Consider the following 25,879-nt stretch of genomic DNA (forward strand, 5'->3'; position numbering starts at 1 on the left):
GGCAGTTCACAAGATAAAAAATACAGAACAAAAGCCACAGTTCTGTGAGTCTACGATTCCAGCAAAATCGGCTTAGAGGGCCATGTTGTAGGACTATAGATCCGCTCACCCAGAGTGGCCAAAACATGGCGAAGTTCGGCTCCCATGACCTTGCCGTTCCCTTCCTTGTCGAAAACCCTCAGGCCTTCCACGAAATCCTCGTAGGTCCCAGTGTCTTTGGCTTTGGAGATGTGCTGGAGCATGGGCAGGAAGGTGTCGAAGTCTAACATCTTGTTGTTCATTTCTGAGGATGCACAAACAGGAAACCAGGTTAGAGCTGGCCATCTGTTTCAAATACAAGTTAAGGATGCAAACGATAAGGAACGAGGGGAACACCCAAAATATAACAGGAAGGCTCTGAGATCACAGTAAGGGATACATCATCACCACTGCCGCCACCACCATCTTCTTTTATTATCTGGCTGGGTTTCCCCAGCCCCACAATAACACATCAAACATGAAAAAATTCCCTAAACAGGGCTGCCTTCAGATGTCTTCTAAAAGTCAGATAGTTGTTTATTTCCTTGACATATGGTGGGAGGGTGTTCCACAAGGTGGGCGCCACCACAGAGAAGGCCCTCTGCCTGGTTCCCTGTAACCTCACTTCTCACAGGGAGGGAACCACCAGAAGGCCCTTGGAGTTGGAGGTCAGTACATAGCTGTCAACTTTTCCCTTTTTTTAAGGAAAATTCCCTTATTCCGAATAGGATTCCTCACAAGAAAAGGAAAAAGTTGACAGCTATGCCTCAGTGTCCGGGCGTTCCACAGGGCGGGTGCCACCACCAAGAAGGCCCTCTGCCTGGTTCCCTGTAACCTCACTCATCTCAGGGAGGGAACCACCAGAAGGCCCTCAGAGCTGGACCTCAGTGTCCAGGCAGAACGATGGGGGTGGAGACGCTCCTTCAGGTATACTGGGCCAAGGCCATTTAGGGCTTTCAACGTCAGCACCAACACTTTGAATTGTGCTCGGAAACGTACTGGGAGCCAATGAAGGTCTTTCAGGACTGGTGTTACACATAGATGGTGTGTGATGGAATAAAATGTCAGAGTGAGACCCCTCCTCAATAACCTGTAGCTCATTGGCACCAACACTCCTAAGACAGATCTAGAAGTGAAACCTGTCCGGTGAAGTTGCCGTCACGAAAACAGGACAAGAAGTCTCTCACCATCAGGTTTGGGCCGGCCGAGGACCTTGAGAACTTCCGCCTGGGTGGGATTTGTCCCGCAAGCCCTCAAGACGTCTCCGCACTGCGCGTACGTGATTTTCCCTTCCCCTTTCGGAGTTCGGTCGAAGAGCATGAAGACTTCCTTGAATTCTGTATAGGAGAGGGGGAAACACACAAAATATTTGGTGAGGAAGTGGGAGAGATGGCTCAGGAAGTCAGGAGAGAAGAAAGGAAGGGAAAGGTAACAAGGAATGGATGCGACCGCAGAAAAAGTTTCACTTGTTTATGAAAAAGACAAGCCTTCATTAAACATTATTATTTTCAAGGGATCCTGACCCCCCCTGTGTTTTGCTTTGGTTTTTATTTTTATTTTTATGAACTTCGCTGTTGATCTTGATATCAGAGATGTTTACATTCCATCTCCTGTGGACATCCTGGAGGAACTGCAACAGAGAAAGAACCAGGTCAGGAGGCTAGGAAAAAATCAGGATTTGCTCAGAAACCCATGTCAGAGTTTGACCTCTGAAGCGTTCCAGGGCAGGACAGCAGTCCTCAGTGCAAAATAAAAAAATGAAAACACCACAAGCACATCCCACTTCGTCTCTAACATCTCTATAATTAAATAGGCATTGTGGGCGTCTGTGGCAATGTGGGTTCATTAGCTAATGGCTAGTGAGGTGGTGCTGTGGGTTAAACCACAGAGCCTAGGACTTGCCGATCAGAAGGTCGGCGGTTCAAATCCCCGCGGCGGGGTGAGCTCCCGTTACTCAGTCCCTGCTCCTGCCAACCTAGCAGTTCGAAAGCACGTCAAAGTGCAAGTAGATAAATAGGTACCGCTCCGGCGGGAAGGTAAACGGCGTTTCCGTGCGCTGCTCTGGCTCGCCAGAAGCAGCTTAGTCATGCTGGCCACATGACCTAGAAGCTGTACGCCGGCTCCCTCAGCCAATAAAGTGAGATGAGCGCCACAACCCTAGAGTCGGCCACGACTGGACCTAATGGTCCGGGGTCCCTTTACCTTTACCTAGCGAGGTGGTCTGTGTCTGGGTTTTATCACTTCATGCCACAACATTTCTGAATGTTCCCCCCGCCAAAAAAAAATCACCGCACATAGAAATGTAGCAAATAAGAGTAAAGGGTTCAAGCTAGCCTTCGCCTTCCATGCTCCTTTTTTTACTCCAGGGAATGATTCATAGCAGAAGTCTTTGAGAGGCCACATATTCACTCTGAAGTGGTACGCAGGGCAGATCATCTGGGAAGCTGGACGCAATTCTAGGTTGGGCTTACAGGATTGGATGTTCCTGACCTTATATGTCAGTTGGTTAGAGCATGGTGCTGATACAGTGGAACCTTGGGTTGCGGATGTAATCCGTGACGGAGGCACGTCCACAACCTGCAGCATTCGTATTCTGAAGCACCGCATCTGCATAGGCGCTGGCGCAATTTGGCGCTTCTGCGCATGCGCGAGCGGCGAAACCCGGAAGTAACCCATTCCGGTATTTCTGGGTTTCCCGTGGCCCACAACCCTTAAACACGTAACCTGAAGTGTCCGTAAATGAGGTATGACTGTAACGCCAAAGTTTTTGTTGTTATTGTTGTTGTTAAGACTGCTACTACTACTACTACTACAGTCATACCTCGGGTTACAGACACTTTGGGTTGTGTGATTTCGGGTTGCACACTGCGCCGAATCTGGAAGTACCAGAACGGGTTACTTCTGGGGTTCGGCGCTAGCGCATGCGCAGAAGCACTAGATTGCACTTTGCGCATGCACAGAAGTGCCGAATTGCAACCCGCACATGCACAGACGTGGCGCTGTGGGTTGCGGACGCTGCGGGTTGTGAACATGCTTCCCACACGGATCACGTTTGCAACCCGAGCGTCCACTGTATTAGTATTTATAAGCTGTTTGTCTTCTTCATGGATCACTGCCTTGCTGTGGCGACGGGGCTTGAATAACTCAGAGAAGCTATGAGCCATGCCGTGCAGGGCCACCCAAGACGGACAGGTCATAGTGGAGCGTTTTGACCAAACGTGATCCACCTGGAGGAGGAACCGGCAAGCCACTCCAGTATCCCTGCCAAGAAAATTCCATGGACAAAGACAACAGGCATATAAAAGTTATGACGCTGGAAGATGAGCCCCTCAGGTCGGAAGGTGTCCAACATGCTACTGAGGAAGAGCAGAGGACAAGTACAAGTAGATCCAGAGCTGATGGAGCGGCTGGGGCAAAGCCGAAAGGACGCTCAGTTCGAGAGCTGGACCATAAAGAAGGCTGATCACCGAAGAATGGATGCTTTTGAATTCTGGTGCTGGAGGAGACTCTGGAGAGTCCCATGGACTGCAAGAAGATCAAATCTATTCATTTTGAAGGAAATCAGCCCTGAGTGCTCACTGGAAGGACAGATCCTGAAGCTGAGGCTCCAATACTTTGGCCACCTCATGAGAAGAGAAGGCTCCCTGGAAAAGACCCTGATGCTGGGAAAGATGGAGGGCACAAGGAGAAGGGAATGACAGAGGACGAGATGGTTGGACAGTGTTCTCGAAGCTACCAGCATGAGTTTGACCAAGCTGTGGGAGGCAGTGGAAGACAGGAGTGCCTGACGTGCTCTGGTCCAGGGGGTCACGAAGAGTCGGACACGACTAAACGACTAAACAACAACAACAAAGGCGTTTGTACAGCCATCTCCAAGCACACCATAAAACCCACTGAAAAACTTTGGGTTCATTACTGGGCGGTTGGGTTTGTTTTGTTTTGAAGGTTAACCTACCTCACAGGGTTGTTGCAAAGACAGAAAGAGTGGGTGAGTAGAGAAACAAAAGGACTCGGAGCTCATTCTAACAGCTTGCCTAGAGCGTGGTGCTGGTAATGCCAAGGTTGTTCGATCCCCTTAAGGGACAGATGCAGGGGGTTGGACTAGATGATCGCCAGGGTCCCCTTCCAACTCTATGATTCTATTTTTTTATAAGATATTTATTAAGATTTTCAAAGTGTTACAAAATAAAAATAAAAAAGTAAGAAAATACAAAATAAAAATAGTTAAAAACAACTCATTCTTTCCATTACTTATTTTTCATTAGCTTATTTCCCGGACCTCCTCACGCCTCCCTTTTTTGTATTCCAGTTCAGTTTGTTGGTTCAGCAAATCCTTACCCTCTTTGTTTATCCTAGTCTTTAATCTTAAGCTATTGTAACATTAAATTTTTACCTATTAATAATCCATTTTTCATATTCCTTTATAGTATTACAGCTGAAAACCCCTTAATTTCTATCCAACATCATTCTAACATTCATTAATTTTACAATATTTCTGTAAATAGTCTTTAAATTTCTTCCAATCTTCTTCCACCGACTCTTCTCCCTGGGCTCGGATTCTGCCCCAACTCTATGATTCTATGGCCTACTGCTGTCTAGCAATGGGGGAGAAATCCTAATTCACACTCCCTGAAACAAAATACGATTAGCTTGCAGCTGCTGCTCTTTGTTAATTGCTACGCACTGCTGTGCCTTGAATTTCTTTTGGAGGGGTATTATGTTACAGATTTAAACTTTAATTGTATGTTTTGGTAAACCATCCCCTGGCTTGTGCAAAGGGGCAGTCTATGAATCGCCTCTAATTCAAGCTTTCCCAACCCGGCACTTTCCAAATGACTACAGCTCCAAGCCAGTTTGCACTGAGGGAATAAATTTGTGAACTGAAGCATGGCTGTACTTTGAAATCCGCCCTTTCCCAAATTTTCTGATGCAATTCTCCAATCCAAAATGTGTGTGTAAAATGCAAATGCAAAATGTGTGTGCAAAAATGCATATATATTATTGTACTATTGTATTGTATTATTGTATTTTAATATTCTGATGGAAGCCACACAGAGTGGCTGGGGAAACCCAGCCAGATGAGTGGGGTATAAATATATTATTGTTGTTGTTGTTGTTGTTGTTTAGTCATTTAGTTGTGTCCAACTCTTCGTGACCCCATGGACCAGAGCGCGCCAGGCACTCCTGCCTTCCACTGCCTCCCGCAGTTTGGTCATACTCATATTCATAGCTTCGAGAACACTATCCAACCATCTCGTCCTCTGGCGTCCCCTTCTCCTTGTGCCCTCCATCTTTCCCAACATCAGGGTCTTTTCCAGGGAGTCTTCTCTTCTCATGAGGTGGCCAAAGTACTGGAGCCTCAGCTTCAGGATCTGTCCTTCCAGTGAGCACTGAGGGCTGAGTTCCTTCAGAATGGAGAGGTTGGATCTTCTTGCAGTCCATGGGACTCTCAAGAGTCTCCTCCAGCACCAGAATTCAAAAGCATCAATTCTTCGGCGATCAGCTTTCTTTATGGTCCAGCTTTCACTTCCATATATCACTACTCGGAAAATAATAATCCATTATTATTATTATTATTATTATTATTATTATTAATTGAAAAGTGTGCATTAAAATGCACATAATGATGAAAATAAGCCCAAACGCACTGTTTGTTGGAATAGCTTTGTGTGTTAGGTGAAACTGCATGCAGGAATATTGGGAGAAGTACTAACTAAGATGCTGATAAAAATTTTATGAGAACCTCTTTGTAAAAAATCAGAAATCAATGATGAAATGCAATGAACTCAACTTAGCCTGGAAAAAACGAGGAACTGAAAGCAAAAATTGACAGGCCCTCTCGTCACGATGAGTGTTATGGATCTAATTTTTGATGTGTTTTGCTTCTTGAAATCTGTTCAGCAAGCATCTGCTTGACATCTGGCAAAAGCTTTTCCTGTCTATTTTTCGCATGCAAAATACGCATTTCAAATTCATTTCAGCCGAGATGAAATGCAACGTATCGTTTTGCTGATAGCTTGGCAGACAAGCCTTAAACTGCAGAGTGTGTGTGTGGCAGCAATGATTTTTCTTCCTTTCCCAACATTTTCCCCACAGTATTTTGCACAGCCCTAGCTTACTCTCACTCTTCATGGACTTCCCTTGCCACCACTGAGGTCATCATGCTGCAAGACCTGACAGGCACCGTTGTGATGTGATCCTGCTCAATACGAGACTGAGAGCCAGTGTGGTGTAGTGGTTAAGAGCGGTAGACTCGTAATCTGGGGAACTGGGTTCGCGTCTCCGCTCCTCCACATGCAGCTGCTGGGTGACCTTGGGCCAGTCACACTTCTCTGAAGTCTCTCAGCCCCACTCACCTCACAGAGTGTTTGTTGTAGGGGAGGAAGGGAAAAGAGAATGTTAGCCGCTTTGAGACTCCTTAAAGGGAGTGAAAGGCGGGATATCAAATCCAAACTCTTCTTCTCGTTGGCTGGGATTACCTATCTGACTGCTTCGAGAAAGGGAAAGGAATAGCAGCCGGGGGCCAGTGGGAGAATGATGCACAACAAACACCACCACCAATTGAAATGGGGACAAATTCTAGAATAATAATAATAATAATAATAATAATAATAATAATAATAATATATTTATACCCCGCCCTTCTCGGTTCAGAAAACCAGGCTCAGGGTGGCTAATAACAAATTAAAAACACTTAATTGATGCAACAAAAAAACAGGTAAAGGTAAAGGGAAGGGACCCCTGACCATTAGGTCCAGTCATGGCTGACTCTGGGGTTGCGGCGCTCATCTCGCTTTATTGGCCAAGGGAGCCGGCGTACAGCTTCAGGGTCATGTGGCCAGCATGACTAAGCCACTTCTGGCGAACCAGAGCAGTGCACGGAAACTCTGTTTACCTTCCTGCCAGAGTGGTATGTATTTATCTACTTGCACTTTTGATGTGCTTTCAAACTGCTTGGTGGGCAGGAGCAGGGACCGAGCAACGGGAGCTCACCCTGTTGCGGGGATTCGAACCACCGGCCTTCTGATCAGCAAGTCCTAGGCTCTGTGGTTTAACCCACAGCGCCACCCACGTCCCCACTAATAAATCTACAACACTTAAAATACAAATCCAGGGACATTAAATGAAATCCGGGGACATTCCGGGGACGGATTTTGTCCGGGGACAGATTTGTAAATCTGGGGACTGTCCCCAGGAAAACGGGGACATCTGGTAACCATACCATACAGCTCAATATTGTCTATCTGGCTTGGCTGGATGGGAGGTTTTTAAGCAGACGTTAGGTGGCTATCTGTCATGGATGCTTCAGGTGAGATTCCTAAATTGCAGGAGGTTGAATGAGATAACCCTTGGAATCCCTTCCAACTCTTCAATTCAACGATTCTGTGATTTCTACCCACCACAATTGCCATTTCCACCCTGAAATCGCAACACCAGACTCTTTGATGCAGCCTCCCTCTCAGAGTTTGCCCAATGAAAGCTTCTATTCTCACCCTGTTGTCTGCAAAGAATCCCGGATGCATAGCCTGTTATTTCATTTTTTTAACAAGGGAACACGATGGCGGCAGCGGCGGCAGCTCCCACTCCCTGGCAGCTGAACAAACACGGAAACTTTTCAAAAGAATAATAATGAAAAATAAAAATATCAGCCTCTTCTTCTGCTTTCGCTTGGGCCTATCATTATCTAAACTCCTCGTCAGCAGGATCTGCTGGGTTCATGGAGGAGCCATTGAGAAAAAGCTCTGGCTTTGCTGACCACAGACAGTAGGACTGGGGTTGTGGGGAACGTTTTCCCTAGAGAAGGAGAAAAGGCTTCAGGACGGCAATCTGGGTAAAATCCCCCGGAAGCCCCAGAGCAATGATCATATCCAATTTGTCTCACCTAGAGAGCTGGACCATAAAGAAGGCTGATCGCCGAAGACTTGATGCTTTTGAATTCTGGTGCTGGAGGAGACTCTTGAGAGTCCCATGGAGAGCCAGTGTGGTGTAGTGGTTAAGAGCGGTAGTCTCGTTATCTGGGGAACCGGGTTCGCGTCTCCGCTCCTCCACATGCAGCTGCTGGGTGACCTTGGGCCAGTCACACTTCTGTGAAGTCTCTCAGCCCCACTCACCTCACAGAGTGTTTGTTGTGGGGGAGGAAGGGAAAGGAGATTGTTAGCCGCTTTGAGACTCCTGAAGGGGAGTGAAAGGCGGGATATCAAATCCAAACTCTTCTTCTTCTTCTTCTTCAAAGTGCGTGAGACAGTGGAAGACAGGAGTGCTTGGTGTGCTCTGGTCCATGGGGTCACGAAGAGTCGGACACAACTAAACAACAACAACCAGTTATTGGAAGCCACAGAAGGGAAGAGTGGCTCTTTGGCTTAAATCCTGCTTCTTGCATGTTCCCCAAAGGCCTCTGCTTGGCCACTGTGGGAACAGGATGCTGGAATAAAGTGGTCCTTGGCCTGTGGGAAACCCACAAGCAGGACACAAATTCAAGATCCTTCTGCCTTCCCGTGGCTTCCAGCAAATCATAGAATCTTAGAATTGGAAGGGACCTAAGGATCATCTAGTCCAACCCTCAGCAATGCTGAAATCTCAGCTAAAGCATCCATGAGAGATGGCCATCCAACCTCTGCTTTAAAATCTCCAGGGAAGGAGAGTCCACAACCTCTCATGGGAGTCTTTCCCACTTTTCCAACAGCTCAGAAAGTTTTCCCAAATGTTTTGTCAGAATCTCCTTCCTTGTCACTTGAAGCCATGGGTTTGAGTCCTGCCCTCCAGAGCAGGAGAAAGCAAGCTTGCTCCATCTTCCATGTCACAGCCCTTGAGATATTTGAAGATGGCTCTCATATATCTCCTCTTAGTCTCCTCTTTTCCAGGCTAAACATACCCAGCTCCTTCAACCGTTCCTCATAAGGCTTCGTTTCTGGACCCTTCATGCCTATTGGTCATGGAGAGACTTCTCCTCCACGGAAGGTCTGTGTCAGGAAACTGACATCAAAGCGGAAGGAGAAGGAGAGGCTCTCCGACTCTGCAGGAGAAGGTACGAGCACTAGGGGGAGGCGCAGCTTGGTGGAGGGGGAAGGAAATCAGAGTAACACCAAGGATCCAGGAGAGCCAATGGAGAAGGAGGTGGAAGGGCTCCGGGATTCTTCCCTGGACACCAGTGAGGAGAGCACTGGTCCTCCACTACCCACGCCCTCCCTGCGCAGAAGACTCCCGCGCAGTGAGAGGCGGAGAAGACTGGGTGTCAAACAGCTTTTATGCTGGAAAAGGTTTAAGAAACGCCCACAGACAGATTCTGCCAGCGACTGAGGCAGCCACGCTGAGATGGGCTGTGCAGTCAGGACGGTTTAACCCAGGCCGTTAAGCTCCCCAATGGGGACAGTTTACGCACGAGTAACTCCAATCCACTACAGTCTGCCTTTGCAACGAGCCGAAAGCAGGAGAAAGAAAACAGGAGTCTTTCGAGAGGCGCTGCATCCTTGCGACACACCCATGCCAGATTTTGCAAAGGGGCGGGGTGGGGGGAGCCAAAATATTTTAATCTAAAGAGCGTATGGAAACAGATGAGGTTGTTGTTTGGGCTGTCAAACGCTGGGGAGGAAAGTTGTACAGAACAGGGGTGGTCTGGCATGTGGCAAATGCGCTTAACACATGAGAGAGTGGGGTGCTGATCCAACACTTTGGGCTTTCCTGGTTTGCAAACTCAAATGCAACCAAGATGATCGAGGCTCCTATGATGGAAGTCTGCTAGCCTGCTCCCTAAAATATCACTGGTTTGCTCATTTCTATATATAGGGTGCCTACATTTTGCATGGCAACATGTGCAAATGGCTTGAGATACCTATCAGGTCCATAAATTACCATATAGCATATATTCAACACAAAAAACAGTGACAATTTGTTGTTGACGAAGGACAGCTGAATATATAAAGGGCCCCATTACCTTCAGTAGCTTAGGGTCGCATCAAACCTAAATCCGGCCCTGATCCAGATCCAGATCAAGGAAAGTCATAGTCCTACTCTATTCTGCCTTGGTCAGACCACACCTGGAAAACTGTGTCTAATTCTGGACACCTCAGTTTAAGAAGGATGTTGACAAGCTGGAAGGTGTGCAGAGGAGGGCGACCAAGATGATCAGGGGTCTGGAAACCAAGCCATATGAGGAACAGTTGAAGGAATTGGGTATGTTCAGCCTGGAGAAGAGGCGACTGAGCGGAGATATGAGAGCCATCTTCAAATATCGCAAAGGTTGCCTCATGGAGGATGGAGCAAATATCTCTATGATTTTATGATGCACTCTCTCTCTCCATGAAACAACTGTTAACACTGCTTCAGAGAACAGGGGGATTCGTGAAAGACAGAAAAGTTACTAACCTTCAAGCTGTTCATTGCTGAATTCAACCTGAAAGCAAAGAGAGAGAGAGATATTATTCACTATGATGATTCTCCCTGATGTCCCATGACATTGACAAGGCTGACACTTCTTGGTGCGCTCATTTTGCTTCTCTTACTTGAAACGAGTGCTGTGTTGCTTATGCATTAATGACTCCCAGGCTGCGCACCTGGTCCTTCAGGGGCACAGTTACCCCACTCAGGAGCAAGGAGTCTTCCATACCCGCCTGCCCCCTGCCCTCCCAAAACAATACTTCTGTCTTGTCAGGATTCAACCTTAATTGGTCAGCCACCATCCATCCTCCAACCGCCTCCAGACACTCACACAGGACTAAAATGAAGGGGCTTGAAATATCCTCAGAGTCGAGAGTGGATTTCATGCTCTTTATTGAGCTCATAGTGGTGAGGAGGAATGGAAGTTCCCCCAAAATGTCTGCTTTATATACATTATTTACACAATGGGCCCCGCGTGATTGGCTATTTCTGGGATTCTCCTGTAGGCCAATCATGTTGCGGATTCCCTTCCACCTGGAGCTGGATTGGGTGGCTCCTGTGGACCAATCAACTGCTGCATTCTGGATCCTATTGTATCTAGGACCAATCAGACTGCTGCCTTTTGGATCCTATTCAACTCAGTACATAACAGGGCTACAATCAAACCAATATTTCCTTTTGAATGCCTCGTAACCTGTGGGTTTTTTTTAGCATATAAATAAACTGTGGAAGGGCCCAAACCATGCCCCTTTCCTGCTCCGAATTTCTTGTTCCATTATCTCAGTGGATGGAGGCAGAAAGCTCAACATTGGAAAAGGAGATGAGGGCACAATTCTGACACAAAGGCAGCATGTTTGCACGCCCAGGCACACACACAAAGAAAACCTCGTCTCATAAAGACACCACAGTCTCTGCTGTGCCTCATTATCCTAAAAGGGAACAGAGGCCCTGTAAAGTGTGACCTCAAACCCTTAAATCTTGCTTTGGGGGTCTTGTGTAACATTTATTTGTCTCAGCAGTTGAAGCAGGTTTCCTAGGGAGGTGGAGTTTTAATTTCATTTTACAATAAGCAACAGGTTATATATATATATATATATATATATATATATATATATATATATATATATGCTTTCGTAGATTTTCACGGGTATAGGAATGCAGGTTTTGGTGTCTTCGGGTGTCTTCCCGTGTAAGAGTCGGGGTGTCTGTGCGACGTTTCGACGAGGTCTCACTCGTCATCTTCAGGCTGGTGCTTTCGGCTTCTTGTTACTGGAACAGAGCAGAATCTGGTGTTTGAGTTCCTATAAATACTGTTGAGGGGTGTGGTGTATAGCCTCCAACGTTCTGGGCAGAGAGGAAGTTCCTAGATTAGTGTGCCTCTTCTTCTTTTGTTCCTTAATTACTTGAGGGATATCTTGAGTGATTTCATGAGTGATATTCTGAATACCACTGGGTGGGTCATTAAGTGTAGATTAGTTGCTAAAGCTTTTGTGTCTTGACCTCTTGAGCTTGTGAAGAGTTTTTCTGAGAAGATGGCTGTGCTGCATTTAGTTGTGCTCTGGCTTGGCTTCGTGTATAGGGGCGAGCTGTGGTTTTGTGCCTTGTGCCAGCCAGATCTGTGTAGGGATTGCAGGGGGGTGCAGCATCCGGAGGTGCCACTATAGTTTGGCTACTGGATGGAGTCTGTAATATGTCTGTGGAGAGGGTCTGGGTTTGGGTCTGGTGTGGTTGATTGGTGACGGCGTTCTGTGTGCCTCTGGTTCTGGTGTCGGTTTTTGTGGGGAGGGCTAATTTCCAGATGTCTGGCAGGCGGGACGTGTCGTCACGCTTGTTCATGTTGTGAGGGTGTTTCTCTATCTCGATGGCTTCCATGATTATTCTCTTGTGGTGATGTTCCATGTTAAAGAGCAATTTGGAATCTGCAAAATTAATTTCGTGTCCTGTTTCTTTCATGTGTTGGAAAAGAGAGGAAGTTTTTTCTTCTTTTTTGACGGCATTCTTGTGTTCTGCGATACGTGCATTTATTCGTCTGTTTGTTTGTCCAATGTACGTGGCTGGGCAGACTTTGCAGGGTATTTCATAGACCCCTTGGTTTTCTAGCTGGATTTTGTCTTTTGGGTTTCTGAGGATATTGGCTATTTTTTGGTTGGTGCAGAAGGCTGTTTTGATATTGTGTTTATGGAGGATTTTGCTGATTTTGTCTGTAGTGCCCTTGATATAAGGAAGGAGGGCCATGCCATTGTTTTCTTCTGTGTCTTGGTTTTTGGGGGGTGTTTCTTTTTGGATTAGCTTCGTAACCCTGTTTTTCTGGTATCCATTGGCGATTAACACATTTGAGAGATTCTGTAACTCAGTTGTCAAGTGGTCTTTGTCAGCCAGGCGTTTGGTTCTGGAGATGAGAGTCTTGGCTACGGAGTTTATTTGTGCAGGGTGGTGGTGTGATTGTGATTGTGCATGTAAGTAGCGGTTGGTGTGTGTTTTTTTCCGGTAGATAGTGTGTCCTAGGGAGCCATCAGGTTTTTTGTAGATTAGGACGTCAAGAAAGGGGAGTTGGTTGTTGTCTTCTATTTCCATAGTGAATTGTATTTTGGGGTGTAGGCTGTTGAGATGTGTGAGGAAGCTATCTAGTTTTTCTTTCCCGTGTGGCCAAATTACAAAGGTGTCGTCAACATATCTGAGCCAAAGGTGTCGTCAAAAAAGAAGAAAAAACTTCCTCTCTTTTCCAACACATGAAAGAAACAGGACACGAAATTAATTTTGCAGATTCCAAATTGCTCTTTAACATGGAACATCACCACAAGAGAATAATCATGGAAGCCATCGAGATAGAGAAACACCCTCACAACATGAACAAGCGTGACGACACGTCCCGCCTGCCAGACATCTGGAAATTAGCCCTCCCCACAAAAACCGACACCAGAACCAGAGGCACACAGAACGCCGTCACCAATCAACCACACCAGACCCAAACCCAGACCCTCTCCACAGACATATTACAGACTCCATCCAGTAGCCAAACTATAGTGGCACCTCCGGATGCTGCACCCCCCTGCAATCCCTACACAGATCTGGCTGGCACAAGGCACAAAACCACAGCTCGCCCCTATACACGAAGCCAAGCCAGAGCACAACTAAATGCAGCACAGCCATCTTCTCAGAAAAACTCTTCACAAGCTCAAGAGGTCAAGACACAAAAGCTTTAGCAACTAATCTACACTTAATGACCCACCCAGTGGTATTCAGAATATCACTCATGAAATCACTCAAGATATCCCTCAAGTAATTAAGGAACAAAAGAAGAAGAGGCACACTAATCTAGGAACTTCCTCTCTGCCCAGAACGTTGGAGGCTATACACCACACCCCTCAACAGTATTTATAGGAACTCAAACACCAGATTCTGCTCTGTTCCAGTAACAAGAAGCCGAAAGCACCAGCCTGAAGATGACGAGTGAGACCTCGTCGAAACGTCGCACAGACACCCCGACTCTTACACGGGAAGACACCCGAAGACACCAAAACCTGCATTCCTGTACCCGTGAAAATCTACGAAAGCATATATATATATATATATATATATATATATCAGGAGAAATGCAGTTCCTTTTGCTAGGACGATTTCCTGGCACAACACCAAGCGAAGAGAATGGGACCTTGGTATTCCCAAATGTTCCTGGTTCTATTGCAACATGTTTTTGGGAGTCTAATGAGGACTGGCACCTTGAGCGTGTGGTTGTCTGTCTTGTTCTTTGACTCCTAAACTGAGTTGATGCAAAGCCTCCATCCTTTGATTGAGAACATGCCTCCATCCTCTTCCACAGCCTGGCGGGAATTAGTGCAAAGCACTGGCAAAGGAGAGGTGCAGACTTTTCGGAGAAATGACGTGGTCTTTTGGCAAGTGCCACAGCCAAAAATATAAAGCATTTCACAGACTGACTGTCCCCCCTGCTAATGGACTTCAGAAACATGATTTCAGATTCCATGCCCTTCCACATTTCTCTGATGAAAATAGGGGTGTCCCATTCCATAATGAAAATTTTACTATTTATACCCCGCCCACCTGACTGGGCACTCTGGGCAGCTTCCAACATACCGTATCTTTCGCTCTATAAGATGCACTTTTCCCCTCTTAAAAAGTAAGGGAAAATGTGTGTGCGTCTTATGGAGCGAATGCAGGCTGCACAGCTATCCCAGAAGCCAGAACAGCGAGAGGGATCGGTGCGCACCGATCCCTCTTCTGGATTCAGGGATAGCCACGCGAAGCCTCTTCAGGGCAATGGGAGGAACGCTGCGTAGTGATCCCTCTTGCTGTTCTGACTTCTCTTCACTGGAGAGGCGCTGCGCAGCTTCCCCTCTCTGCGCAGCACCCCTTCAGCAAAGCGGGAGGAGAAATGGAGCCCCTTCTCCCACTGTGCCACTGTGTGATTTCTGTTCTCATCCTGAAGCAAAGTTCTTAACCCGAGGTACTATTTCTGGGTTAGCGGAGTCTTTAACATGAAGCACCTGAAGGGTCTGTTGCCCGAGGTACCACTGTAGTGATGTGTGGAAGTGAGAGCTGGACCATAAAGAAGGCTGACCACCGAAGAATTGATGCTTTTGAATTCTGGTGCTGGAGGAGACTCTTAAGAGTCCCATGGACTGCAAGAAGATCCAACCTCTCCATTCTGAAGGAAACCAGCCCTGAGTGCTCACTGAAAGGATAGATCGTGAAGCTGAGGCTCCAATACTTTGGCCACCTCATGAGAAGAGAAGACTCCCTGGGAAAGACCCTGATGTTGGGAAAGATGGAGGGCACAAGGAGAAGGGGACGACAGAGGACGAGATGGTTGGACAGTGTTCTCGAAGCTACAAACATGAGTCTGACCAAACTGTGGGAGGCAGTGGAAGACAGGAGTGCCTGGTGTGCTCTGGTCCAGGGGGTCACGAAGAGTCGGACACGACTAAATGACTAAACAACACCCCATTTATCTGGCTGGGTTTCCCCAGCCACTCTGGGCAGCTCACAACAGAAAATTAAAAACACGACTAAACGACTAAACAACAACAGCAATCTAGCTCAATATTGCCTGCAGCCCTCCAGGGTTCAGGCAGGGGGTCTCTCCTAGCCCTATGTGAATATGCCCTTGAGGGCTAAAACACCACCCTTGCAGGCGAAAAACCTTTCCTAGCAGGGAGATGCAGCCGCGGAAGAAGAGCTTCTCTCTGCCGTCCTTTCCTTAGCCAGACAGCTGCAAAAGGCGATGGGAATTGAGCCAGGAAAAAGCATGCCCGCCGCTTACTCTCCGCCTTCCTTTTACATTCACAAACAAGTGATTCTATTTTGGACGGTGACAAAGGGTGAGCTCAACAGGAGCCAGGTAAATGGGAGAGGAGGCAGGCGCAGTTGTCCGGCTATTAAAAGCCTGACGGATCATCCCCGTTCCTGCTACCTCTGCCCTTCTCAAGCCCAGGCAAAGAACAGACTGTGCTCATCGCATGAAATAAAAGCGAGAGATAGAACGCAGGTGAAAAGCCCGAAACATCTCACTTATTATGGCTTTATTTCATCATCATCAATCTTTATTACGGTCCAGAGAGCCAACAAATCATTACAAAGCAATACCCAATTCATACAGCCTACCTCCAGGTTAAACAAGCATTTTGTTTAGAATATAGGGATCATTTGTTCTTGCAATTACCGATAAAAACTTTGCCACTGCTAATGTTCTAGCAATTGTCCAGTCTTCCAGTAGGAACCTGACATAGTGAGCCTCTGATTTTCCCGGGAAAGGTACCAGCAAGGGTAGTATCAGTTCAGCCCTGGATTGCTCGTATTTCACACAGTGCAGCAAAATATGTTTTATGGAATCGATGTCTTGAGCACACGGGCAAAGTCTGTCCTGGTAGGAAACTCCTCTCAACCTGCCATCCAACACTGCAGAAGGAAAGACATTTAGTCTGGCTTTGGTGAAAAGCCTTCGATAGTTTGGTACTGTCAGATTTTTAATGTAAGATGTTAACTTAAAGACATACCCGTATTGTACTCCTACTGCCAGCGGACTACAGACTGCGTGTGATCGAGATCGCAAGTCACTGTGTGCATTATCCCATATTATGGCTTTATTTGTTTGTTGCACTACCACGGGACGACTCAACTCTGTATTAGTTTGAATCACTGTACGCAGCATTTTTTCAAAATAATGTAAGAAAGCGGCAAACTTCACAACCGTCCCTCGCTGAGGTCCCCAAAGGAACGGGGCGTTGTTCTTAAAAGTCTGAGATGACTTAACCGTGTAAACAAACCACCGTTGCTGTTCTTTGTGGGCAGGAAATGGCCGTCTTTAATATTTTCTTTCTCATCAAATTTAGAAGCACAGAATACAGACGATCCTTTTTACTGCGAGAACGTTAAAGGGACCTGCAGGATGAGGCCAAGAGCCCATTAGGGCACATTGAATTTCCAACTTTCATATTCCCAAAATGAGGGGTGCTAAAATGTTGGCACACGACTTGGGAATCCAAGAGATATTTTGCTTAAATTAATATCCTTTAGTTTTGCTTGGTAAGCAAAATGGGTGTGAAATGGCATAGAAACCATTCAAAGTGATTTCTAAGTACTTGCAGATTGTGTGTGTGTGAGAGAGAGAGAGAGAGAGAGAGAGAGAGAGGAGAGAGAGAGAGAGAGAGAGAGAGAGAGAGAGAGAGAGAGAGAGAGATATTTATCATTACCTGACATTTTCGGAAGGTAAAATTAAAATTCTTTAGTTTTTCATCAAAGCCGTCTTTCATCAAAGGCAGACTTACAGAGATAAACGTTGTGCAGTCGCAATAATAATAGCCAATTCCTCACACCCCAAATCATATTTAAAAGACCGCTCGCTGAAGAAATTTGCAAATGTTCACCCCGGAAAATGACACACCCTAATGGCGTCCCAGCATCCTGGTCTCCCATTGGCCGTCCAGATGCCTGTGTGAAACCTGCAAGCAGGATTTGAACACAGGACCAACTCTCCCTACCAGCAATTCCTGCTATTCAGTAACACCCGACGCAGCCAAAATGGCTCAAAATGTATGTAGAGAGAGAAATCCACAACCATTTGCCTCCACTATGTCAGCGGGTTGGCAATTGCGTGGTGAGTTCCCGCCCTCTCCCAGTGGAAATAAAGACACATGACACAATTGTTAAGGTTAATGGGCTATATAAGGCCACAACTTTATTGGTTGCAGGTGAAGAGCGGTATTGGCTTAGGCATTGGTCCTAACCGACTATATCCGACTCCAGCCCGTACGCTTGAAGTCCGGGAAGGGTTAACCACCAGTAGGGGGAGTCCGGCTGATGCACATCAACTAGGAACTCCCCTGGGGTCACTGATAGGAATTTCCTGGGAATTTCCATCTGAATTATCCTCAACAGAAAGGACTCTGGGTGGGTGGGTGGGTTTGTTTGGTTTGGGGGGGGGAAGATGCTATTAAACATTTTTTTCAATTCATTATAAATCATTTCCCAATACTCTTTTACCCTTTTACAGGCTTGAGATCCTTAATGTTAAGGAAAGGAGCATATAAGAACATAGGTAGAACTCTGCCGGATGAGGCCAAAGGCCTGTCTTGCCCAGCACCCTGCTCTTACACCAGCCACGCTGAAGAAACCCTCAATCAGGATTCGAACACAAGACCACATCTCCTCTCCTATGCTTTCCAGCAACTGACCTTCACAAGTATTGCTGCCTCCAGCTGTGGAAGCAGAGCAGAGCCATCACAAGTAGGAGACATCCATAATCATCATCTGCATGAATTGGTCTCATCTTCTTTTAAAGCCATCTAAGTGGGTGGCCATCATTGTCTCCTGTGGGAGGGAGTTCCACTGTTTAACTACCATATTTTTCACTCCATAAGACGCACTTTTTTCCTCCTAAAAAGTAAGGGGAGATGTCTGCGTCTTATGGAGCAAATGCATGGTCCCTGGAGCCAAATTGCCCAGGGGCAAAAAGCAGATCATGCTCTCAAGCCACTGATCGGCAAGCGATTGGAAGGGAGATAAGGCACGCTAGAGATAAAGGAGGTTGCCTGGGAGGGGGAAGGTAAAGACAGTGAACTTGCAAGGAGAGGAGACAGGAAGACTAAAGCAATGAGGAGAGAAATTAGAAGAAAAGGAGGAGCAAAAAACTGCTCCAGCCAAGGAAAATACACTAAGGCAAACAAGATGGAAGGGCTTGTTGAAGGGAAGCAGCTGATCAGAGTGGCCACCAAGACCGTATAACACCGGTCTTGAAAGACCGACATTGACTCCCAGTACGTTTCTGAGCACAATTCAAAGTGTTGGTGCCACAGGGTTCTGTCTTGGGCCCGGTCTTATTCAACATCTTTATCAACGACTTGGATGATGGACTCAAGGGCATCCTGATCAAATTTGCAGATGACACCAAACTGGGAGGGGTGGCTAACACCCCAGAGGACAGGATCACACTTCAAAACGACCTTGACAAATTAGAGAACTGGGCCAAAACAAACAAGATGAATTTTAACAGGGAGAAATGTAAAGTATTGCACTTGGGCAAAAAAAATGAGAGGCACAAATACAAGATGGGGGACACCTGGCTTGAGAGCAGTACATGTGAAAAGGATCTAGGAGTCTTGGTTGACCACAAACTTGACATGAGCCAACAGTGTGACGCGGCAGCTAAAAAAGCCAATGCAATTCTGGGATGCATCAATAGGAGTATAGCATCTAGATCAAGGGAAGTAATAGTGCCACTGTATTCTGCTCTGGTCAGACCTCACCTGGAGTACTGTGTCCAGTTCTGGGCACCACAGTTCAAGAAGGACACTGACAAACTGGAACGTGTCCAGAGGAGGGCAACCAAAATGGTCAAAGGCCTGGAAACGATGCCTTATGAGGAACGGCTAAGGGAGCTGGGCATGTTTAGCCTGGAGAAGAGGAGGTTAAGGGGTGATATGATAGCCATGTTCAAATATATAAAAGGATGTCACATAGAGGAGGGAGAAAGGTTGTTTTCTGCTGCTCCAGAGAAGCGGACACGGAGCAATGGATCCAAACTACAAGAAAGAAGATTCCACCTAAACATTAGGAAGAACTTCCTGACAGTAAGAGCTGTTCGACAGTGGAATTTGCTGCCAAGGAGTGTGGTGGAGTCTCCTACTTTGGAGGTCTTTAAGCAGAGGCTTGACAACCATATGTCAGGAGTGCTCTGATGGTGTTTCCTGCTTGGCAGGGGGTTGGACTCGATGGCCCTTGTGGTCTCTTCCAACTCTATGATTCTATGATTCTATGATTCTACCTTTAAAGCCCTAAACGGCTTCAGTCCTGTATACCTGAAGGAGCGTCTCCACCCCCATTGTTCAGCCTAGACACTGAGGTCCAGCGCTGAGAGCCTTCTGGCGGTTCCCTCGCTACGAGAAGCCAAGTTACAGGGAACCTGGCAGAGGGCCTTCTCGGTGGTGGCACTCGCCCTGTGGAACGCCCTCCCACCAGATGTCAAAGAGAACAACAAGTACCAGACTTTTAGAAGACATTTGAAGGCAGCCCTGTTTAGGGAAGCTTTTAATGTTGAATAGACTATTGTATTTTAGGGTTCTGTTGGAAGCCTCCCAGAGTGGCTGGGGAAACTATTATTATTATTATTATTATTATTATTATTATTATTATGCAATCGGGTGAGGGAGATAAAGGATGCTAGTGAAAAAGGAGGCTGCCTGGGAGGGGGGAGGTAAAAGCCCATGGATCCTCAGGATTTTTGCATTGGGTCACCCCAAATTCACCATCAGATCACATAGCATGTCCATGGCTACAGCCTGCACCAAAAAAACCACACATCCACTGTTTCATTCAGAATGTTTTTTCTTCTTCTTGTTTTCCCCCTCTAAAAACTAGGTGCATCTTATGGTCAGGTGCGTCTTATGGAGCAAAAAATGTGGTATGTGCTGCATTGATCAACCTATCTGGGTGTTGTACTCCATTCTCTGAGTGGTGGAAGAAGAAGAAGAAGAAGAAGAAGAAGAAGAAGAAGAAGAAGAAGAAGAAGAAGAAGAAGAAGAGTTTGGATTTGATATCCCACTTTATCACTACCCTAAGGAGTCTCAAAGTGGCTAACATTCTCCTTTCCCTTCCTCCCCCACAACAAACACTCTGTGAGGTGAGTGGGGCCGAGAGACTTCAGAGAAGTGTGACTAGCCCAAGGTCACCCAGCAGCTGCATGTGGAGGAGCGGGGAAGCGAACCCGGTTCACCAGATTATGAGTCTACCGCTCTTAACCACTACACCACACTGGCTCTCCAAGAAGCCTCTTGAGAACCTGGGACGGCGTGCCCAGGGCAGGGCGAACCGCCCATAGGGGCTGGGTGCAGGGCACCCATAGGGACAAACAGGGCACTCGGTGCCCATAGGGGTGGGACGGAACAGGGCACTCGGTGCCAATAGGGGTGGGATGGGACAGGGAGTGTGGTGCCCATAGGGACAGCACAGCATAGTGCCCATATGGACGGGGCATGCCGCAAGGCCTCAGCCACCCTACAGCTGGGTGGGGAGGCAGCAGACGGACAGCGTGGAGCCTGCGGGCACCGAGACGCATGGTTCGTGTGCGCTGCAGGCCCCACGGTGAGTACCGCTCAGCATTTTGTCACCCCCTGTCAGGGTGACACCCGGGGCAAACTGCCCCTCCTAACTACCCCACCGGATTTGCTCTGCCTAGCGAAGTACGGACATCATCCAGGATCACGCCAGCACTGTGCAAACTCAAGAAGCTTGGAGCCGCAGATGTGGGCTGTCAAGTTGAGACGGGCCAAGCCTTCTTAACCTAGAAGAGTTTGGACTTGATATCCCGCCTTTCACTCCCCTTAAGGTAAAGGTAAAGGGACCCCTGACCATTAGGTCAAGTCGTGGCTGACTCTGGGTTTGCAGCACTCATCTCGCTTTATTGGCCGAGGGAGCCAATTACTTCAACTTCCTAAGCAGCTGGGAATGCTTTCCTAAACAAGAATGCTTTTAGCAGGTGCCTGAAAACAGTCTAGCAAAGGCAAGTGCTTTATTGCAATAGGCGGGAAGTTCCAAAGTACAGCTGCTGCCAAGCTAAACAATGCAGTACAGATATTATGGGGAACCTGTAGTAGTGCTTGAAACTACTGAAAGGGAGCTTTAATTTACTGTGATTTCATCATGTTCTGTATTATCTGAAAAGGAAAACATTTATTTAAAAAGCAGGACTGCAAAGCAGCAATCTGCTCGCCTGCGAATTTCATCGTGATCAGTGGGACTTATTCCCAAGCCGACGGTGCATAAAATTGGTTGCAATTCTATGCACCCCTTGCATCCAAAAAAGGTGATGGTACCCCTGACTGTTAGGTCCAGTCACAGATGACTCTGGGGTTGCGGCGCTCATCTCGCTCTATAAGCCGAGGGACCCGGCGTTTGTCCGCAGACAGTTTTTCAGGGTCATGTGGCCAGCAGGACTAAGCCGCTTCTGGCGAACCAGAGCAGCGCATGGAAACACCGTTTACCTTCCTGCCAGAGCGGTACCTATTTATCTGCTTGCATTTTGACATGCTTTCGAACTGCTAGGTTGGCAGGAGCAGGGACCGAGCAAAGGGATCTCACCCTGTCATGGGGATCCAAACCGCCGACCTTCTGATCAGCAAGTCCTAGACTCTGTGGTTTAACCCACAACGAGTCACAAATTGGCTAACAATCTCTTTCCCCTTTCTCCCCTACAACAAACACTCTGTGAGTTGAGTGAGGCTGAGAGACTTCAAAGAAGTGTGACTGGCCCAAGGTCACCCAGCAGCTGCATGTGGAGGAGCGGGGAAGCGAACCCGGTTCACCAGATTATGAGTCCACCACTCTTAACCACTACACCACACTGGGTCTCTCAAGACATGATTCATGATGCTGGGTATCATTCCCTGGACATCCTCCAGATGTCAGCATTCCTCGGGGAGACAAACCCAGATTCATTCCACCGCAAGGACCTTGTTGGCCCAAAACGGGAAATCTCAAGAATTTCCTACCATTGCAGAGTGGCACGTCGAAGATGACAGACTATGCGGAGCTAGCCAAACTGACAGGAAGGATTCGGGACGATCGGAGATTCCAGGATAATTGGAGTAAATTTACTGAACAGTACATTGATTATTGCTTTCATTTTATGGATCAATGGTCTCATTAGAGAGTAAAATTCATGCTAAATTGCTGTTTTAGGGGTTGTTTTTAAAAGTCTGAAATGGATTAATCCATTTCGCATTACTTTGTAAACCAAGCGCACCTTGGTTTTGGAACGCTTTGGTTTTGGAATGGACTTCTGGAACGGATTAAGTTTGAGAACCAAGGCACCACTGTATAGCTCAGGACCTGCTTACTTAAGATATGTCCTTCTCCCTTGCATACCAAGGAGGCCACTGCATTCCACAGGAGAGTATTTCCCTAAAATATCAAATGTGCACACCCAGTATATCAGGGCAGGCTTTCGGTTTGGCTGCCCCGTTCTATGCAACAGCATCTGTCTTGGGATATGGCAAGTGCCCACTATCAGTTCTTTGCAGGGAAAACGAAATCAAAGGGTTCTGTTATTTTTGTAAAAGGTTTCCCAGCTGGGTGAAAAGGTCTCTACATTAACAGACGTTAATTCTCTATTGTCTTAAAAACTATTCCTTCCTGTAGCACCTTAAAGACCAACTAAGTTAGTTCTTGGTATAAGCTTTCGTGTGCATGCACACTTCTTCAGATACAGAAGTGTGCATGCACACGAAAGCTTATACCAAGAACTAACTTAGTTGGTCTTTAAGGTGCTACAGGAAGGAATTTTTTTATTTTGACTATGGAATTTTTTTATTTTGACTATGGCAGACCAACACGGCTACCCATCTGTAACTTAAAAACTATTGTTGGTGGAAGAATCCAAAGCTTGCTTAGGGTTCAGATGAGAGTCAGTGGAGACCGTGGGGATACATGGTTTTACTTACACCGCTCACTGGAAGGACAGATCCTGAAGCTGAGGCTCCAAGACTTTGGCCACCTCATGAGAAGAGAAGACTCCCTGGAAAAGACCCTGATGTTGGGAAAGATGGAAGGCACAAGGAGAGGGGGACGACGGAGGATGAGATGGTTGGACAGTGTTCTCGAAGCTACCAGCATGAGTCTGACCAAACTGCGGGAGGCAGTGGAAGACAGGAGTGCCAGGCGTTGTCTGGTCCAGGGGGTCACAAAGAGTCGGACACAACTAAACAACTAAACAACAACAACATCTGCAATCTGGGCATAGGATAAAGGGGCTCACAGCAGTAACACCCCAGCAGATCTCACTTCTCCATTCGTCACAACTTTGGATGCAGCACAGAGCAAGCAGGTCTCTGTGTCTCCAGCTTCCAGCCTGCCTCTAGCTCAGCTCACACCCAAAACTCTGTTTCTCCTATTTAGTAGCTAGGTGAAGCAGAGAGAGCTTCGCCCATTAGCCTGGGGAGTACCACCCCTTAGCTGTGGCTCATACAACTGAGGTCATTATTTTGGGATGTGAACGAGGGTACTTAAAAGTGACCGGGTGAGCTCCTCGTCTTACAAATAAACTTGTCTGAGCAGTTCGGCAACCGTTTAGATTCCAATTCTCGCTGGGCACAGGAACCCAAGACTTGGAAGGGACTCAGGGCATCATCCAAACTGACCCCCCCCCCAAAAAAAACTCACAACACTGTCCTTAGTTCCAGTTGATTTACTTGTGGTGCTTTCAAAGCTATCGTACTTGTTTTTGTGTCAATCACCTTGTAGCGAAGAAGGAGGAGGAGGCGGAAGAAGAGGAGAAGGAAGGAAAAGGGGAAGGAGGAAGGAGGAAGGAGAAGAAGAAGGAGAAGAAGAGGAGGAGAAGGGAGGAGGAGAAGGAGAAGAGGAAGGAGGAAGAGGAAGGAGAAGGAGAAGGAGAAGGAGAAGGAGAAGGAGAGGAGGAGGAAGAAGGAGAAGAAGAGGAGGAAGGAATCATAGAGTTGGAAGAGACCACAAGGGCCATTGAGTCCAACCCCCTGCCAAGCAGGAAACACCATCAGAGCACTCCTGACATATGGTTGTCAAGCCTCTGCTTAAAGACCTCCAAAGAAGGAGACTCCACCACACTTCTTGGCAGCAAATTCCACTGTCAAACAGCTCTTACTGTCAGGAAGAGGAGGAGGAGGAGGAGGAGGAGGAGGAGGAGGAGGAGGAGGAGGAGGAGAAAGAAGAAACTTCACCCAGTACCCAAGAAGGGAACAGTCCTCCCTTACCCTGTTAATGCACAATTTAAGGATGTCAAAAAAGACACTTACTTTGATGTTTGCCGGGTTAAACTCCACTTCCTTGCGGACTTCTGGCTCGGGTGGGGGTGCTGGTTTAGGGGCTGCCTTGGGCTCCTCTTTCTTAGGTTCTGCTTTCTTGGGTTCTGGTTTCTTGGGGGCCATGGCGGTGGTTCTTCACTGGGATGAAGGAGGAGAGGCTGGCCGCTCGGGAAGGTGATCCAACAGAGCGGAGGATGTCCCTCCTGGCAGAGGCCTTTATCCACCTCCTGGTCCTTGGGTGTCACACGCCGTGTCACTTGGCTTCCAAATCAAACCCCCCACCTCAGCCATCGCCCCCTCCCCAGCCACACATACCATGTCTCACAATAGGGCCATTCCTATAAAAGGAGAAGATATCTGGCCCGGCTATTTTGGAGCGTCCGCTTAGGGCATTGTTCTGAATTAGCGTTGAAATGGAATGATGGTTGGAGGGTATCAGATACAGAGCCTGGAGAGAGAGGTCAGAACAGCCCATCTTGGGACGAGGTGGGGGGGGGGCAGGAACGTGGCCAGCTGTATCGATTTCATCCCCTGAGGTGCAGAGAGGACGGCTGTTCCCCAATGGCACTCCAAGCTCAACATTTGCATCCGAGGGAAAAAGGAGGGAGGCTGGAGCTGGTTTCATCGCAAAGATGTCCGGAATGAATCGGTTTGGAGGAAATTAACCGGCGAGGAGTGATCAAAGGTGGCAGGTTGCAGTTGGGTTTCATAGAATTGTAGAGTTGAAAGGGAGTCTTCTAGTCCAACCCCTGCAGCTATTATTATTATTATTATTATTATTATTATTATTATTATGCCACCCATCTGACTGGGTTTCTCCGGACACTCTGGGTGGTTTCCAACAAATTAAAACCCAATAAGACATCAAACATTAAAAACTTCCCTATACAGTGGTACCTGTTACATACGCTTCAGGTTACAGACTCCGCTAACCCAGAAATAGTGCTTCAGGTTAGGAACTTTGCTTCAGGATGAGAACAGAAATTGTGTGGTGGCGGCGGGAGGCCCCATTAGCTAAAGTGGTGCTTCAGGTTAAGAACAGTTTCAGGTTAAGAACGGACCTCCGGAATGAATTAAGTACTTAACCCGAGGTACCACTGTACAGCACTGCCTTCAGATGTCTTCTAAAAGTCAGACAGGACTTTTCCTGGGGGGACGCAGGGGTACACATACCCCTAAACAATTTTGGGGGGAAAGGGATG

At 47.2% G+C, this 25,879-nt stretch overlaps 1 protein-coding gene across 2 annotated transcripts in view; it reads right to left on the reverse strand.

Annotated features, from left to right (window-relative positions):
• Window positions 1-24,951, reverse strand: part of MYL3 (myosin light chain 3) — a 39,299-nt gene extending 14,348 nt beyond the window's left edge. Inside the window, exons 1-4 of one of the 2 annotated variants that reach the window (XM_082192656.1) lie at window positions 24,669-24,951; window positions 10,381-10,408; window positions 1,206-1,355; window positions 110-283 (exon numbers count right to left, since the gene is read on the reverse strand). In XM_082192656.1, coding sequence (XP_082048782.1) covers window positions 110-283; window positions 1,206-1,355; window positions 10,381-10,408; window positions 24,669-24,800 — 484 coding nt within the window. In that variant the 5' untranslated portion in view covers window positions 24,801-24,951. The remainder of the gene's footprint in view (window positions 1-109; window positions 284-1,205; window positions 1,356-10,380; window positions 10,409-24,668) is intronic. The other variant, XM_082192657.1, reaches the window with a different exon arrangement.
• Between the last annotated feature and the right edge of the window lie 928 nt (window positions 24,952-25,879).

The sequence above is a fragment of the Podarcis vaucheri genome (assembly GCF_965113315.1).
Source record: "Podarcis vaucheri genome assembly, chromosome: 12".
NCBI classification, from domain to species: domain Eukaryota; kingdom Metazoa; phylum Chordata; class Lepidosauria; order Squamata; family Lacertidae; genus Podarcis; species Podarcis vaucheri.